The following is a 15,488-nucleotide window of genomic DNA, read 5'->3' as shown; positions in this document are numbered from 1 at the left end:
GACTTGTAAAGGTCATAGAGAAAGGTTTCTCACCCGCAGGGTGCTGCATGAGGATAGATGACCTTTAAATTCCAGGAAATCTCCCAACATTTTAGGAGAGGGACAAGTGCCAGGACCCAGAACAACGGAAGATAACCGCAGAGGAGGGTTGGTCACAAAACGAGACAGTATCAGTTGGAAAACCCCATCAGGAAAGCAGTGAATGTTTACTGAAGGAAACAAAAAGGATTTATAAATTGCATACTATCCATTTGTATAAAACGGTTTGATGCCAATAATTTGTAACAGCCAGCTATTTTTGAGGCTGTACCTGACCATTTGGCAGATACACATTTCTTAACTCAAAAACCACACTGCAGAATGATATTATGGTGCAGAAATGTATTAATCGACACATATCTTTACATGTTGAATGGCTTTTTGCAGTGTTTTTTTACAATTACAGTTTTCTGTATTCTGATAACCTCTTATAGAAAAGGTATAACCAACATGTGTTCGCTAAATTCTGTAACCCATAAGTACAGAGAGAAGTGTGTTTGAGAAAGGCTATAAAAGATGATCACTTGCATTGAATACTCACGAGACTGCACTAGTAGATGTTTTAGGACAAACCTAACAATTTCCGAATACTTACTGGTATGTCCATAGTAGCAAGGATTAATTGAGTCTACAGGATCATAGCAGCAACTGTAACCTAAACACACATCACGAGATACCGTAGCATTCAGGCAAGTTATCCTCCCTTTTGGTATCATACACTCTGAAGAAGTCCACGTATCTGAAAAATTCAGAAAAGTATCAAAAGGAAAAGTCGCAAAAATGTAGACAAATGCAGACCATGAATTTAATACTACCAGGACTCTCTGTTATTGGTACCCAATCCGTATGCTTTGAAGATGTGACTTTCTGTGACAATTCCTCAGTTTGTTGTGCAGAGCGGGAAACCACATCTTTAGTGGCACCTACCACTGTGGTTCTGAAGTCTTCTGTTGGCCATGTTACAACTGTGTCTTCATGGGTTCTGTCAGTTATAATTTTGGCAGTTTTAATTGTAGTTGTCTGTAACGGTAATCTAGTTACAGTAGGGCTTTTAGATGTTCTATATGGTGTCGTCTTCCAGAGATGGCCTGTAGTAGTGAGCTTAGACATTTTTGTAGTGCGAGGTCTCTGTGTATGATTCATTCCTCTTGGACGTTTCAGTTTTGGCTTCGGGCAAATTAGATCAAGGTCTTCGGATTTTGCTTGGCCAACCAGTCTTATAAGAAGAAGCCACTCTCCTTCCTACAGGTTGAGCAGAGGACAAACATTTAGGCACTACATACTTTATGAAAAATCTTCTTGCTCACGCACGCATTTAGATATTGGTTCTGATTGAACAGCAAGATTAGTTGAGTGTTTGACTTGTACCCATAGAATATACTGTACCAGAATCCACTAGTGGCTAAATTTTGTATAGTAAACAAGAACTCAGATAAGAATCTATGCGTGACCATGGACCTGACAAGGACATGTATACGTACAATAAGTGCTAGTTGACAGTGGTTGCTGCATCCTTTATAAAGGTAACCTGTCAGGTACCCCATGCTTTACAACCCAGCAGCATTCACATATGTATTACTAAACTCCCTGCCCAACCAGCCCTGTTTAATGTTATTCAGTTAAATCAAGGTTTTAAAAAAATTATTTTAAAAGTCCGCTTTTCCTATGCCAATTAGGACTGACTAGTGGAGGGGATGTTCGTTTCACAAGCATAGTCAGCCCTCTTTTCAGGTTATCACATACTTGTGGGTGCGATAATTTGCACGAGCTGGAGTCATTGCCAGCTCCTGAAAATCTTGTGCAAATCGTGCACCCGGCTACAGAAGCGAAGTGATGCTGCCGAAATGAGCCGCACACATGAGCGAGATTTACAGAAGCTGGCGATGACTCCACCTCATGCAAATTATGTTATCACATCCTCAGGGGTATAATAACAAGCAAAGAGGGTTGACTATTCTGTGGAAACTAACACCCCATCGACTAGTCAAAGCATTAGCATAGTTACTGCATTAGTTAGCAAAGGAAAATCAATAAGCAAAAGAGTCGAGCGCACTGCTAATAACAAATGCCAATAGATACAAAACTATGAGGGTGCGGAAGCAGCAATAAACAAACTATGTAACAAAAAAGAAAAGCATTACTGCAAAAATACGCACTCCATCAAAGAATACAAACAAAATAAATAAGATAAATAGACTGATTTTATTAACAGATCAAAAAAACACACTACAAAACGATAAAAACACAATTAAAAACAAGTAGACAACATCACAACAACACAGGTGATAAAGACCATACCTAGATGTAATAAGGCGACTAAACACAGACCAATTGGCTCATGGGGTATATGCGCTAGTAATGCCTAGAAAAAATAAATCAAAAAATCGTGCCATATAGGTCCCTAAAGAACCAATCAAAAAAAAAAAAAAAAAAAAAAAGGCACAAGGATTTAATCTATAACAATAAAAATAGGCAAGATATGAGCCAAAGAAAGGGCTGAGAATCCACCAATATACAATAATATCACTAGATATTTAAAGCATAAATAGGAGGAAACCCCCCATAGTAATACAACCTGGTGGTACGATGTCCCCACGCGTATCGCCTGGCAGACCAGGCTTCGTCAGGTAAGGTGCCAGTTGAGCTGTCTATCAGCCTTAAATACTATTAACAGATTAACCTAATCCAGTTCCGGTGTGGGCCGGCGACATGAGGTAGGAGGACCATAAACAACTGGGAAACAAGTTGCAGGAGAGGTAAGGGTACCGTCACACAGTGAAATTTTGATCGCTACGACGGCACGATTCGTGACGTTCGAGCGATATATCTGTGACGTTCGAGCGATATCGCAATGTCTGACACGCTCCTGCGATCAGGGACCCCGCTGAGAATCGTACGTCGTAGCAGATCGTTTGAAACTTTCTTTCGTCGTCTAGTGTCCCGCTGTGGCGGCATGATTGCATGGTGTAACATATATCGTATACGATGTGCGCATAGTAACCAACGGCTTCTACATCGCACATACGTCATGAAATTATCGCTCCAGCGTCGTAGATTGCAAAGTGTGACAGCAGTCTACGACGCTGGAGCGATATTGTTACGACGCTGGAGCGTCACGGATCGTACCGTCGTAGCGATGAAAATTGCACTGTGTGACGGTACCCTAAGGATAGAGCGCCAACACCCAACATCAGCAGGCGTGCAATTAGCAGGTAAACATAAGCACATAGGAAACAAGCCGCAGAAATGACTCACATAGAGCGCCACAGCGCATAACGTCAGCAAGCGTCCAAGAGATGGTAACCAAGGCGCATGGCGCCTGCGCCGATGAATAGCGACCCAGAATAGACCACACATGCGCAAAGACCACAAAGGAATAGCAGATATGGCAACATGCCATATACTAGAATAGGGACGTGAGGACTAATGCATCCGTGGCAACGATGTATATATAAGTGCCAGTATACAAAAAGGGGCTCATAATAAAACCCACCCTCACAAAGAGGAGGGGAAAAAAGGCATGTGGGCTACGAAGCAATATATATATATATATATATATATATATATATGTGGGCTGCAAAAAGATTTATAAAAAAAAATAAAAAAATAAAATAAAATAAAAGGAACACAAATAACGCACATGTAGAGCCATTCAGACCCAGACATCCCCCAGGGGCAACCATAAGCACATCTCACATACATCCAAACAAATCCAAAAATGAGACAACGCATTGCAAATATAAAATATTTGTGCATGAAAATAACGCATACAGACATCAAATATTTGAGCATAGAACTGAATCCAGAATATAAGTTTATTAGAGAATAATAAAGGTGGATAAATAATACAAAAAACCGACCATATTATATGATAACACATTCAAAAATAATAGAGACAATAAGACAATATAAGGACTGAAAAGGTATATATGTAAGAAATAAATAAAAATACAACCCATGAGCCAATGAACTTTATAAAGTCTAATGAGCTCACCCCTTGAGCCAGACCTAGGTGTAGGTGGAAACCAAAATATAAGGGAAAAAATCCCTCTATAAAAGGCAAACAACTAGGAGTAAAGGCACATATCCAAATGGAACAAAAGAAATGTGTAAGCACATGATAACAATAAAGATGCCACCGACAGCGGACGTCAACCAAGCTGTAAAGAGTGACCCAATGACCACTTGTCCTAAGCGGGGAACACGGCTCCAGCCAAAATGTGCTAATCCCGAAAGCAGGAAGTCAACCGAGGAATCCAGTGAATAGCAGTTCTTCATTGAGGCCTGCAGTCACTTCCCTTATATTTTGGTTTCCACCTACACCTAGGTCTGGCTCAAGGGGTGCGCTCATTAGACTTTATAAAGTTCATTGGCTCATGGGTTGTATTTTTATTTATTTCTTACATATATACCTTTTCAGTCCTTATATTGTCTTATTGTCTCTATTATTTTTGAATGTGTTATCATATAATATGGTCGGTTTTTTGTATTATTTATCCACCTTTATTATTCTCTAATAAACTTATATTCTGGATTCAGTTCTATGCGCAAATATTTGATGTCTGTATGCGTTATTTTCATGCACAAATATTTTATATTTGCAATGCGTTGTCTCATTTTTGGATTTGTTTGGATGTATGTGAGATGTGCTTATGGTTGCCCCTGGGGGATGTCTGGGTCTGAATGGCTCTACATGTGCGTTATTTGTGTTCCTTTATTTTATTTTTTTATTTTTTTTTTAATCTTTTTGCAGCCCACATATATATATTGCTTCGTAGCCCATATGCCTTTTTTCCCCTCCTCTTTGTGAGGGTGGGTTTTATTATGAGCCCCTTTTTGTATACTGGCACTTATATATACATCGTTGCCACGGACGCATTAGTCCTCACGTCCCTATTCTAGTATATGGCATGTTGCCATATCTGCTATTCCTTTGTGGTCTTTGCGCATGTGTGGTCTATTCTGGGTCGCTATTCATCGGCGCAGGCGCCATGCGCCTTGGTTATTTTTCCTCTGTTATCCCTTTGGGGCTCTTTGCGCACGAGCGGCTCACTCCGGCTCGCTAGTCATCGGCGCAGGCGCTTTGCGCCTTGGTTACCATCTCTTGGACGCTTGCTGACGTTATGCGCTGTGGCGCTCTATGTGAGTCATTTCTGCAGCTTGTTTCCTATGTGCTTATGTTTACCTGCTAATTGCACGCCTGCTGATGTTGGGTGTTGGCGCTCTATCCTTACCTCTCCTGCAACTTGTTTCCCAGTTGTTTATGGTCCTCCTACCTCATGTCGCCGGCCCACACCGGAACTGGATTAGGTTAATCTGTTAATAGTATTTAAGGCTGATAGACAGCTCAACTGGCACCTTCCCTGACGAAGCCTGGTCTGCCAGGCGATACGCGTGGGGACATCGTACCACCAGGTTGTATTACTATGGGGGGGGTTTCCTCCTATTTATGCTTTAAATATCTAGTGATATTATTGTATATTGGTGGATTCTCAGCCCTTTCTTTGGCTCATATCTTGCCTATTTTTATTGTTATAGATTAAATCTTTGTGCCTTTTTTTTTTTTTTTGATTGGTTCTTTAGGGACCTATATGGCACGATTTTTTGATTTATTTTTTCTAGGCATTACTAGCGCATACACCCCATGAGCCAATTGGTCTGTGTTTAGTCGCCTTATTACATCTAGGTATGGTCTTTATCACCTGTGTTGTTGTGATGTTGTCTACTTGTTTTTAATTGTGTTTTTATCGTTTTGTAGTGTGTTTTTTTGATCTGTTAATAAAATCAGTCTATTTATCTTATTTATTTTGTTTGTATTCTTTGATGGAGTGCGTATTTTTGCAGTAATGCTTTTCTTTTTTGTTACATAGCAAAGGAAAATCAGACCCTATAAATACTTTTTAAAAAACATTGATTTAACTGACCATCCAGTCCGGAAGACGGGGGGGGGAAATCACAATACCTTTATTCTGCCATGAGGCAACATTTCGACATTTTTTGGTCGAAACGTCACATCATGGCAGAATACAGGTATTGTGATTTTTTTAATCACCCAGACTGGATGCTGTTCCTTTTATGTATTGGACTGTTTATCTCCAATTGGGTCTTTCGACTGGAGCGTGCATCTGAATATTGAAGTGCTGTTGGCTGCTCTTTATATACATTCAACATTATAAAGGGTTGATTAGTCAGGGAATTTAGTCATACATATGTGTGACTGCTGCTGGAATGGAGGGCATGGGGGACCTGACAGGTTCCCTTTAACCTTATTTGTGAAGTTGGATGTTATACTTTCACCCACCTTCCGAACAGCTTGGCATATTGTGTAAGAAATGTAAAATATGCTTTCTCCTTTTGGACTGCGTGTTGAGAGAACGCATTTTGACAAACAGCCATGTAGATCATAGCCCATATCAAACTCATCTGTGGAGAAAAAAAAAATGATAAAAAAAAATAAATAATCCCCAGAGACAGAAAACACGTTTCCAACATTACCATTTAGGTCCCCTAAATTAAGATCATATCCCGGCATTACCATTTATGTGGCTTAAATACAAAGTATTTTTTACCAATGCAATCTAGGCATTACATTTTCAATCAAGTGTATCCATGACAATGTCAGAGGCATCCTAAATGGAGAGACCAGCCGATATATAATCAATCTTTTAGATTGTGAGCCCTCTCTCCTCCTGTACCAGTCATGACTTGTATCGTTTAAGGCTATGTTCACACGTTCCTGATTTCCCTCCTTTTTTTTTTCAGGACTAAAAACCGCAGCTCTTTGCAGAAAACGCAGGTCCTTTTTTTGGTGCTTTTTTTATGCAGTTTTCTATGCAGAGAGTGTGTGTTTTCTAGGAAGTTTTTTAGGTTAAAATGTCTGAAAATACCCTAACCCTACCCCTACCCCTATTCTAACCTTAGTGAAAAAAAAAAAAAAAAATTCTTAATTTTTTTATTGTCCCTACCTATGGGGGTGACAAAGGGGGGGGGGGGGGGGGTCATTTACTATTTTTTTTATTTTGATCACTGAGATATAACCTATCTCAGTGATCAAAATGCACTTTGTAACGAATCTGCCGGCCGATTCGGCGGGCGCACTGCGCATGCGCCCACCATTTTGCAAAATGGCGGCGCCCAGGGAGAAGACGGCCGGACGGACACCGGGAGGCCGGGTAAGTATAAGGGGGGGAGATGAGGGCACAGGGGGGGGGTGGCATCAGAGCATAGGGGGGTGGCATCGGAGCATGGGGGGTGGGATTGGGGCACGGGGGGTGCAGCCACACTGCAGCGGTTCTGCACCACAAACCGCAGAAAACCCGCAGATATTTTTTTCATCTGCGGGTTTTACTGCGGGTTTGACCTCACAATGGAGGTCTATGGGTGCAGAACCGCTGCAGTTCCGCAAAAAGAAGTGACATGGTACTTCTTTTTTACCGCGGCTATTCAGCGCGGCTTTTTTCGCGATTTTCCGCAATGTGGGCACAGCAGTTCCTGTTTTCCATAGGGTACATTGTAATGTACCCTGAATGGAAAACAGCTGCGGACCCGCAGCGGGAAAATCACGGCGATTCCGCATGAAAAAAAAAGGATGGTGTGAACATGGCCTTAGATTTTGTACTATTTTATTATGTATACCCCTTTTCACATGTAAAGTGCCATGGAATGAATGGCGCTATAATAATAAATAATGTGTCCCAACATTGCCATCCTAAAAAGGGTTCTCCATGCATATAAAAAAAAAATAAAAGCCTCTAATAATAAATGAAAGTGTCACCACTTACAAGTCTCCTTCCATTCTACTATAGACTTTTCTTTGTTCTACCAGTCCATTTTCCCAGATCCAGCTACGATGTGTCAGCACATGACCTCTACTGCGCATCATGGCCTGCAGTTATGACCTCTGATAACAGCACATTACTGCTGGAGCCTCAAACAGATTATTAGAGACCAGAGAGGCGTTGACGGGGAGCAGAAGGGTAGTGGTATGCACCATTACTCATTTTAGAAAATTGTCAGCAGTTTGTACAAAAATGATGCTATTGGGCAACTTTAAGGGAGGAGCGGTCCTTGTACAGTCTTCCAGCAAACTGCTGCTGCGTCTGTACAAGATTCTCATTCACCCTCACTCTAATGGAGAATAAAGATGATCACCCATTTGGAATTAATATCCTCCATCTCGACTAAGTGCAAGAAACAAGTATACTGTAGGCCTTTATCATTGATTAATCTGCAAAACCCAAGAGAGAGTCTTGTTTGGCCATCACGTTACTATAATGTTAAACGAAAAAAAAAGTGGTTTTGTACCATGTTAGCCAGTAGAAAAATATATAGAGTGCTCAGTCTGAGAGACAAAATAGGAATCTTGTGGGTATCACACCCACAAGATTCCTATTTTGTCTCAAACTGAGAGCACTCTATATGTACACACACTATAATATATACTATAATGTTAGAAACACAAATGCAGTTGTAGTTATGCAAGAAGTTTTTTTTTGAGCCAGCCCCAGAAAGGGATCTAGAAAGTAGAAAGAAAATTGGGATACCGCTTTTGCATACACTCCTGTAAGAGCCCCCACAATTCTGGCCAGAGGATACTTGCATATGTGCAGCTTTATGGCATTTAAAATATATTTATTTATATAGCACCATTGATTCCATGGAGCTGCACATGAGAAGGGGTTACATACAAATTAGAGATATCACTTGCAGTAAGCAAGTAAACAATTACAGACTGATAGAGGGGTGACGACCCTGCCCTTGCGGGTTTACATTCTACAGGATGGTGGGGATGGAGACAATAGGTTGAGGGTTGTAGGAGCATCGGTGTTGGTGAGGCGGTAGCTTCAGTAGTGGTGAGGAGGCAGCGGGGTTAGGGCAAGCTGTAGGCTTTCCTGAAGAGGTGGGTTTTCATGTTCCATCTGAATGATCTGAATATGGTTGATAGTCGAATGTGTTGGGGCAAAGAATTCCAGAGGATGGGGGACATTCTGGAGAAGTCTTGGAAGCGGTTGGGTGAGGAGCGGATAAGTGTGGAGGAGAGAAGGAGGTCTTGGGAGGACTGGAGATTATATGAGGGAAGATATCGGGAGATTAGTTCAGAGATATATGGAGGAGACAGGTTATGGATGGCTTTGTAGGTCAGTATTAGTAATTCGAACTGGATACGCTGAGGGAATGGGGGCCAGTGAAGAGATTTGCAGAGAGGGGAAGCGAAGGAGTAGCAAGGAGAGAAATGAATTAGTCGGGCAGCAGAGTTAAGGATGGACTGGAGAGGTGCAAGGGTGTTAGCAGGGATGCCAAAGAAAAGGATGTTGCAGTAGTCAAGGCGGGAGATGATGGTGGCATGCACAAGCATTTTAGTAGATTGACTGTTGAGGAAAGGACAGATTCTAGAGATATTTTTTGAGTTAGAGGCAACAGGAAGTGGAAAGAGCTTGGATGTGCGGTTTGAAGGACAGGGCCGAGTCAAAGGTTACTCCGAGGCAGCGGACTTCTGGTACGGGGGAAAGCGTGATGTCGTTAATTGCGATAGATAGGTCAGGTATGGAAGATCTATGAGATGGAGGAAAGATGAGCAGTTCAGGATTTGTCCACATTGAGGAAGTGAGAGAAGAAAAATTGTATGCATATTGTATTTGTTTAACAGAATATACACAGTGTTTATGCAAAACACACAACTTAAAAAATAAAAAAGGTGCTCACCACACACGTGACGGGATGGAATAAGCGGGTGCTGTCATGGGGTCTGAGAAATACCGTTATCGGTAAGTAACTATGACTTTCTCAGTCCCCCATGACAGCACCATGGAGAGAATTACAGAGACTATAAGCTTAGGGAGGGACCACGGCCTGAAGAACCCTTCTCCCAAAGGTCAAGTCAGACAGAGGCTAGATATAATCTATAGTGTTTGAAGAAGGTTGACGGTAATGACAGGTGGCCGCTTTATAGATTTGTTCTATTGATACCTCTGACCTCTCAGCCCATGAGGTTGTTATGGCCCTTGTGGAATGGGCCTTTAAGCCATTCAGGACGGTATTCCCCATGGATGAATATGCCAAGGCTATTGCATCCCTTATCTACCTTGCCAAGGTACCCTTGGACGCTTTGAATCCCTTTCTGGGTCCCTGGAAGCAGACAAACCAAACCTTCCTTCCTATACCTCTGGTAGATTCTAGGTATTGAACCACACATCTTTTAACATCTAAGGTGTGGAACTTTTTCCTTTCTCTTATTTTTTGGATCTGGACAAAAAGATGGAAGGGATACCTCTTGACTTGAGATCTGTGGAATTTAGATGCCACCTTGGGTAAATAGGCTGGGTCGGGTTTAAGGGTACCGTCACACAGTGGCACTTTGGTCGCTAGGACGGCACGATCCGTGACGTTCCAGCGATATATTTACGATCTCGCTGTGTGACACGCTACTGCGATCAGGGACCCCGCTGAGAATCGTACGTCGTAGCAGATCGTTTGAAACTTTATTTTGTCGCTGGATCTCCTGCTGACATCGCTGAATCGGCGTGTGTGACGCCGATTCAGCGATGTCTTCACTGGTAACCAGGGTAAACGTAAAAAAAAAAAAAAAAAAAACACACTACATACTTACATTCCCGGTGTCTGGTCATGTCCCTCGCCTTCAGCTTCCCGCACTGACTGGTGAGCGCTGGCCAGCCGTAAAGTACAGCGGTGACGTCACCGCTGTGCTTTCCGGCTGGCGCTCACTGACAGTGCAGAGAAGCACAGCGCCGGGGGACAGACACGGAATGTAAGTATGTAGTGTTTTTTTTTTTTATGTTTACGCTGGTAACCAGGGTAAACATCGGGTTACTAAGCGCGGCCCTGCGCTTAGTAACCCGATGTTTACCCTGGTTACCAGGGGACTTCGGGATCATTGGTCGCTGGAGAGCTGTCTGTATGACAGCTCTCCAGCGACCAAACAGCGACGCTGCAGCGATCGACATCGTTGTCGTATCGCTGCAGCGTCGTTTTAGTGTGACGGTACCCTAAGGATGACTATCATCTAAGATCTTTGCGGATAGGGCTTGAATGTCGCTTACTCTGCGTGCAGATGTTGTTATTGCAACACCCCAGGTAACCGGTGGTTGCAGTGATGTTGCTTTTCTTTTGGGTAGGGTGATATCACGCTTGGAGGCAAGGGAGATTCTGTCTATCAGGTAAGGCACTCACATTCCACACATCTGAATCTAGGCCAGGAGGGGGAGCTCAGGCACATATTCAGGTGGCTTCCCTTAGCTACAAGCTTCCTGGTCTGAAGGAAGAGTTAGAGCAGTCTGAGGGAGACCGTGGAGGGAGGCTGTCTCCAGGAGAGCAGGAGGACGTCTGGAGCAGACGTAGGGGCCGAGCAGCCACGAGGGAGCTGCTACCCCTGGATAGAGTGAGAGGCAGAAAGAGTTGAATTGTGGAGGAGCCGAGAGGGAAGAAGCACAGTGTAGGAAAGGGCTCAGGAGGGGAACAGCGGAAGGACACCCTCAGAGCCAGAGCACAGAAGCCGGGTACCGGGAGCCCGAGGCAGTGTTGTTCTCCAGAATGCGCAACAGAACCGGAGGGCATATTACTATATGTCAATTGCCTGTAACAAGTCTGAGGTGAAGCAGTAACCTTAAGAGCCGGGTCATCTAAGAGATCCTATAAACAGGCTCAAACTGCCTATCGTACAGACATCTGTCTTAGGACAGGAGAGAGGGGACCCTGTCAGCAAGCTATAAGCCACAGAGACCTGACTTTCTGTATAACTTCCGGAATTCGGATAATCGGGGGAAAAGGCATATGTTAGGTTGTGAGTCCACGGAATTAAGAAAGCATCTTGCACCCAAGGATTCCCCTTGGGGTTTAGGGAGTAGAATGCCCTTATTGTGTTTTTGAAATTTGCGAACAAATCTATTGCAGGAGTTACCCATATTTTTGTAATTTGGTTGAAAACGGACTGATTTAGAGTCCACTCTCCCTGTTTCAGTTGAGCATGGCTCAGATAATCTGCTTTCTGATTCTTTGATCCTTTGATATGTAGTGCAGAGAGTTACAATAGGTTTGAGACCTGGTTTCCCCCCTCATGGCTTATATATGCCACTGTTACTTGGTTGTCTGAAAATATACAGACATGATGTCCGCGTATGTAAGGCAGAAAAAAAAAAAAAAAAGCTTAACCCACAGTCCAAAGCTCTTTCTGGTTTGAGGAGGCTGTTAGTTCCGGACTTCCCCAATCCCCCTGAGCAACCTTGTTCCCTATGTGAGCTCCCCAACCCATGGGACTTGCATCGGTGGGATACTTTTGTCACCCAGGGGATCCCCTGGATAGGTTGTTGCATTTTCCCCACCAGAGTAGGGAATGAGTAGAGGAGGAATTTAGAGTTATGTGGCCCTCTAGATTTTTTTAGTATCGATTGCTTTTCTAGTATATCCCATTGAAGCTCTCGTGTGCAATTGTGCCCAGTGTACTGCTGGTGGGCATGATGAAAGGGAGTCCAATAGCAGCATTGCTTTCCTTAATGTCATGGAGGGATTGTGTAGAGTTCTTGCTACCATGCCCATAATGTGCTTTTTTTTGCAGACTGGAAGCTGGCACTCTTGGATGTGAGAGTCCAATGTTAGCCCTAAAAATTCTTGGATCCTGCAGGGCTCTAACCTTGACTTTTTTTTAGGTTTATAAGCCAGCCCAAGTTTGTCAAGATACTTATTACTCTGTCCTTCTGCTTTCTGCAGTTTTGGGCCAAGTCGCTTGCTATGAGAAAATCATTTAAAGGGACTCTGTCACCTGAATTTGGAGGGAACAATCTTCAGCCATAGGGGCGGGGTTTTCGGGTGTTTGATTCACCCTTTCCTTACCCGCTGGCTGCAATATTGGATTGAAGTTCAATCTCTGTCCTCCGTAGTACATGCCTGCACAAGGCAATCTTGCCTTGCACAGGCGTGTACTATGGAGGACAGAGAATGAGCTTCAATCCAATATTGCAGCCAGCATGCAGCCAGCGGGTAAGGAAAGGGTGAATCAAACACCCGAAAACCCCACCCCTATGGCTGAAGATTGTTCACTCCAAATTCAGGTGACAGAGTCCCTTTAAGTAAGGGATTATTAATATGTTCTGCTCCCTTAGATGAGACATCATTTCTGCCACCATCTTTGTAAACACCCGGGGAGCTATCGATATCCCAAAGGGGAGCGCTTTGTACTGGAATTCTCATATTTGTCCATTTATGGAGACTGCTAGCCTGAGAAATTCTTCGGAATTGTTTGTGGATAGGAACGTGGTAATATGCATCGCTGAGTACAGGCAAGAAAAAAAGAAGGCACTCACCAATCTAAAAGTTGGCAATCTTTATTCAATCTTCATATAAAAACTTCATGGCCGGGGAAGTGAGTAAAGGAGCTCATGTGAGCAGAAGCAAACGACAGCCGTTTCGCGCTGTGCTTGCGCTTCTACGGGTCAGCATGTGTGAAGGCATGGAAGGGAAAGGAAATACCAGCCACAATACACTCCTCCCCCCGTCCAGCCCCTCCCACACCACCAGAAATACAAAACATTAAAATATGCACAATTAAAAACAAAATCATTACACATCATCCCGAGCGTCCATAACAACAGAGAAACATCAATACTCCACTCCTGCCTAATTCACAAAAAACAAACAAAAAAAAAACAACTTTCTTTTCTCTGTGACCAGGCAGGAGAGAGATTTATTCATTCACATTTAAGTACCTGTATGCGCTCAAATACTACACCAACCACCTGCGCACACACAATGGTCATATGTTAAACAGCAACAGCCGGACACTAGCTGTTTTACTTACTGCTGGAACACCGCCATATCTACCCTATCATTGAAACCTAGTTGGCCCATTGCGCCAGTGCCCAAGGAGGAAATCTGGATAATCTGTTGCTGAAAAGGGAAGCTAGGTGGATCATGCGCACTGTCATCCATGAATCCATGAGTTGTTTGATATTTTTCCCAGGCTGGAAGGAACAAAGCTAGTCCCCCCCCCCCCCCACCCTGGGGAGAATGTCACTTAGAGGGTTTTTTGTTTCAAGAAGAGTTACCAAAAAGGAACCCCCTGTCCTCGTTCTTTCATCCTATTTTGCACTCCGGGGGAGGGGGGGAGGGGGGTCTTCTGTGGAAGAATTTTCGGTCCCAGGTTCGGTAACCCCTTTTTCTTATCTCCCGCTTTCTGGAGTACATCTTCCAGAGTGTCACCACACAAGAATTTTCCCTTGCAGGGAATGGAACATAATTTAAGTTTTGTTTGAAGATCCCCTGGCCAGCTTTTAAGCCACAGGGTTCTCCTAGGCGGAATTAGAGAGGGCTGCGGACTTAGATGTTAAGCGGACAGGATCCGCTAAAAAAGCTGCTGCATCCCTTATTACAGGAGGAGATTCTAATATTTTGTTTCTGGGTACGTCATCTTTAATCTGTTTCTCCAACTGGTCTACCCAGAGGAGTAGCTAGGGTTTTGGTTCAGGGGTAGGGGGGGGGGGGGGGGGGGGCGAAACTTCTGAGTGGGCCCCTAACCAGGTAACCTTGATTACAACTCTGACGCACCCCAATAGTGGAGGAGAAGCTCAGCAGATGACTGATGTTACTGAAGATCATCTCTATATAAAGACCATGGATATTACCGCCATATGGTCAGTGGTAGATACCAGTCCTACAGAACATATAAGAGATCACAGCAGAGTTACAGATAATGTCTTACCACTGACGTTCTTTCTGATGGAATCGTTCATTTTCTCCATCTTTTCCCATCTGGCCCAGACCGGCATGACAACTTCTTCCAGCCAAGACTCACCTGCAGAGAATACAACAAAGACATTTCACTTCTCATATTCCAGCCCCATGACCATCTATTCCCAACCTGCACAAACATCTCATCCTGCCGATGACCCCGGTCTGAGCCGCTGCTTCCATATGTGTCCCCATTACTGCCCCTGATACCCCAATACTGAGCCGCTGCTGCCATATGTGTCCCTATTACTGCCCCTGCTTTGTGGTTCTCTGTGCCCTCTAAATTCTAAAGCAACCCTCTACAATATAGTAATTCAGGGTGCAAGTGCCCTAGAAAACAGTGCCCATATTTTGCCCCCTAGAAAGCAATAATGCCCATTTGATAGCCACAGTAACCCGAGTTCCCCTATAACAATAAGTGCCCACTTTACATTTAATAATGTCCCAAGTCTCCCCCTGTACAGCTCCCCTATACACAGCATGATGCTCTCTTATACACAATATAATGCCCCCTCACTGTATAGTACCACCCACACAGTATAATGGCCCCTTGGTGGCCCCAAACTGTTTGATGGCTCCAACACCAAGATGACTCCCTCAGTAATCTCCACACTGTATGATGGCCCCCTAGATAGCCTCCATATACAGTAGCATAATGCACCAAATAGTCCACAATATAGTATAATGCACTCCCCATAGGCAGACTATAGCAT

General features: G+C 43.5%; 1 protein-coding gene across 2 annotated transcripts in view; it reads right to left on the bottom strand.

Moving 5' to 3' along the window:
* The window catches only part of LOC138665325 (zona pellucida sperm-binding protein 1-like), a 158,724-nt gene that overhangs the window by 57,690 nt on the left and 85,546 nt on the right, over positions 1–15,488 (bottom strand). For both annotated transcript variants that reach the window (XM_069752703.1, XM_069752702.1), the window contains exons 2-5: positions 6,341–6,462; positions 855–1,281; positions 635–778; positions 34–209 (exon numbers count right to left, since the gene is read on the bottom strand). In XM_069752703.1, the coding sequence (XP_069608804.1) occupies positions 34–209; positions 635–778; positions 855–1,281; positions 6,341–6,451 (858 nt within the window). In that variant the 5' untranslated portion in view covers positions 6,452–6,462. The remainder of the gene's footprint in view (positions 1–33; positions 210–634; positions 779–854; positions 1,282–6,340; positions 6,463–15,488) is intronic.

This window comes from Ranitomeya imitator, chromosome 2, assembly GCF_032444005.1.
Source record: "Ranitomeya imitator isolate aRanImi1 chromosome 2, aRanImi1.pri, whole genome shotgun sequence".
Classification (NCBI taxonomy): domain Eukaryota; kingdom Metazoa; phylum Chordata; class Amphibia; order Anura; family Dendrobatidae; genus Ranitomeya; species Ranitomeya imitator.
The sequence above is the reverse complement of the archived record's forward strand: the minus strand, read 5'-3'. Positions and strand labels throughout refer to the sequence as shown.